Source organism: Polyodon spathula, chromosome 14 (assembly GCF_017654505.1).
Source record: "Polyodon spathula isolate WHYD16114869_AA chromosome 14, ASM1765450v1, whole genome shotgun sequence".
Lineage (NCBI taxonomy): Eukaryota > Metazoa > Chordata > Actinopteri > Acipenseriformes > Polyodontidae > Polyodon > Polyodon spathula.
Window position 1 is genome coordinate 739,613 of NC_054547.1, and position 2,507 is coordinate 742,119.

Genomic DNA, 2,507 nt, shown 5'->3' on the forward strand with positions numbered 1-2,507 from the left:
TTATTAACAAAGTTATCCAGTGTACAACACAATATCATAGAATACATAGATTTCAATTCATATAAACACACTGCTATAATCGTAACAGAACACTGACAGCTTTTTTTGCATTTCTTTCTGTCTTTGTTAAAAAAAGATTTATCGTTTCATTTATTACCAGCAGTGAACCATCAGCAACAACAGTGAAATGAAAAAAACTGCTATACAGTTCAAACAATAAAATAACAACAACAACAACAACAATAATAATAATAATAATAATAATAATAATAATAATAATAATAATAATAATAATAATAATAATAATAATAATAATAATAAATAAAGGTTTGAGAACAACACTTCAAAAGTAGATTGGTTTCTTTGTACAGATATTTACACATGTTTACCTGTCCAAACGCATTCTTTGTGTGTTTTTCTGCTCAAGCTTTAATGACAGTGGCTACAGGTATGCAGTCACGGTCCAGTGCTGCGTACCGAACAGCAGGCTGTACAGTTTATTTTACACAGTAAACCCGGGCGCTCTCATGGAGCGGGCCACTTGGATACTGCTGCAGACGCTGAGGGGAGGAATTGTCCAGAAATTAAATTTGTAGGAACGCTGAATATGGGCGCTACGGCAGCTGAGGTCCGGGTTAAGGACAGCGGCTGTGCACTCAGTAAGGCAGACTGGACGGTGACGGGGGGCCTCAGGAAAGTCTGAGCACTGGATGACGTGCTGGAGACCCCAATAATGTTCTCTATGCTAAACGAGGGTCTGCTGGACGGCTCCGATTTGATTATGGTTGCTGCGCTCAGGTTGCTCAGTTGCAGCTGAAGGCTGGGGCTGAGCTGTGAGTGGAAGGCTTTCCTGTTGAGTTCAGTGGAGGGCAAGAGAGGGACCGCCGGGGGAAGCATGGGACCCATGGGGGGCATGTAGGGGTACTGCAAAGCCGCGGGGTGGGTGTAGGCGGCCGGGTGAATTCCGTAGTGCCGGCCGTACGGACCCCCAAGACTGTACGCCCCAAAACTTTGCATCATGAGCGCGGTCTGTTCCCTCAGAATCTCGCTCTGGTGCCTCTTGAAGCGTTTTCTCCTCCTGAGGAAGCTGCCGTTGTCGAACATGTCTTCAGACTGCGGGTCCAGGGTCCAGTAGTTGCCCTTGCCAGGGTTCCCGGGCTCCCGCGGGATCTTCACGAAGCAGTCGTTGAGGGACAGGTTGTGGCGGATGGAGTTCTGCCAGGCGGGGAACTTCTCTCTGTAGTAAGGGAAGCGGTTGCTGATGAACTCGCAGATGCCGCTGAGGGTTAACTTTTTCTGCGGGCTCTGGAGGATAGACATGGTTATGAGCGCGATGTAAGAGTAAGGGGGCTTCACCAGGCTGTTTTTGGGCTTGTTTTGCATGGGGCCGGACCCGCCATCCTGCCCGTCCCCTTTGGTGTCCTGCGCCTCGGCGGTGCTCTCGCAGGGGCTCCCGGTCATCTCTTTCACGCCGATCTCCTCCACCTCCTCCCCGCGGTCGTGGAGCCCCTGGCTCTCGCAGTCGCTGTCCCTTTCCACGCCGTCATCACCTTCTCCCACCACATCGATATCCACATCTTCGGCTATGAGGACAGTCTGACCAGACATGGCGTTGGCCGTGCAACTCCCAGACAGGGTCATCACAGCTTGCTTTACTCAACCAAAGGTAAGTGCGTGGCCCGTCCTGCTCGGATCCCGACAGATCAGATGACAGCGAATTCTAAATGCAGTTCAGGACGGCCTGCCAGTGAAACTTAAACTTCAGAAAATAATAAACGCACTGATACAGCGAGTTGCAGGGAGTCTGAAGTTGAAAGAGCCCAGCAGCGCGCAGTGTGATTCGGGCTGCCTCTCTCTCAAGCCGCTCCCCCTGCAAACAGTATTTCCCAGTGTCAAAAAACTGAATTCGGAACGAGGAGCAAAGATGACACTGCTTTTTAAAGCCGGTTTAAAGAATGCCTGATAGATTACTTTTCAGTTAAAGATATACTATCAGTGGCGTCACGTGCGGACCTGACGTCAGGCGCCCCACTGTTACCCATGCACAGCGGAGGTGTCTCCTGGATTTGTCAACAAAGGGACAGCAGTAACGCGGCTTGCCAGTGCACCCCGGCATTATTCACCTGAGAGCAGGGCAAAAAGACAAGCCGGCTGCTCGCTTTAGCACACTGGAATCGATCCTGTGAATAGTATTCTACAAAGCAGTCTTATCCGTTATTATAACTTTGCTTAAACAAACTGATGAAAGCTGCCGAATGAAAACCTCTACAGTTAAGTTGATTAAACCGGTAGCCTTCAATTATGTGCCATGTGTCATGCCAACAACGATCTTTTCAAACAATACAAGAGTAAATAAAATGATAGAGATATACAGAGTCATGTAATATTGACGCTTTAACGTGTCCTGCAATTATTACACGATGCGCAAATGGAAATTACTTCTTATTGGAACGGGTTAGTGCTACAGAAATACTGAAACGGTGCGACGTGTAAATATGACGACTTCG

General features: G+C 48.1%; 1 protein-coding gene across 1 annotated transcript; it reads right to left on the reverse strand.

Moving 5' to 3' along the window:
- Nucleotides 1-355: 355 nt before the first annotated feature.
- On the reverse strand, nt 356-1,960 carry foxd3 (forkhead box D3). The gene has a single exon (XM_041269695.1). It carries the CDS (start codon nt 1,639-1,641, stop codon nt 526-528), a length of 1,116 nt encoding a protein of 371 aa, XP_041125629.1. The 5' UTR covers nt 1,642-1,960; the 3' UTR covers nt 356-525.
- Nucleotides 1,961-2,507: the final 547 nt, after the last annotated feature.

Bases quoted from the DNA above. Each gene is read 5' to 3' on its own strand.
- foxd3 (XM_041269695.1), bottom strand. From the start codon at position 1,641: ATGACCCTGTCTGGGAGTTGCACGGCCAACGCCATGTCTGGTCAGACT.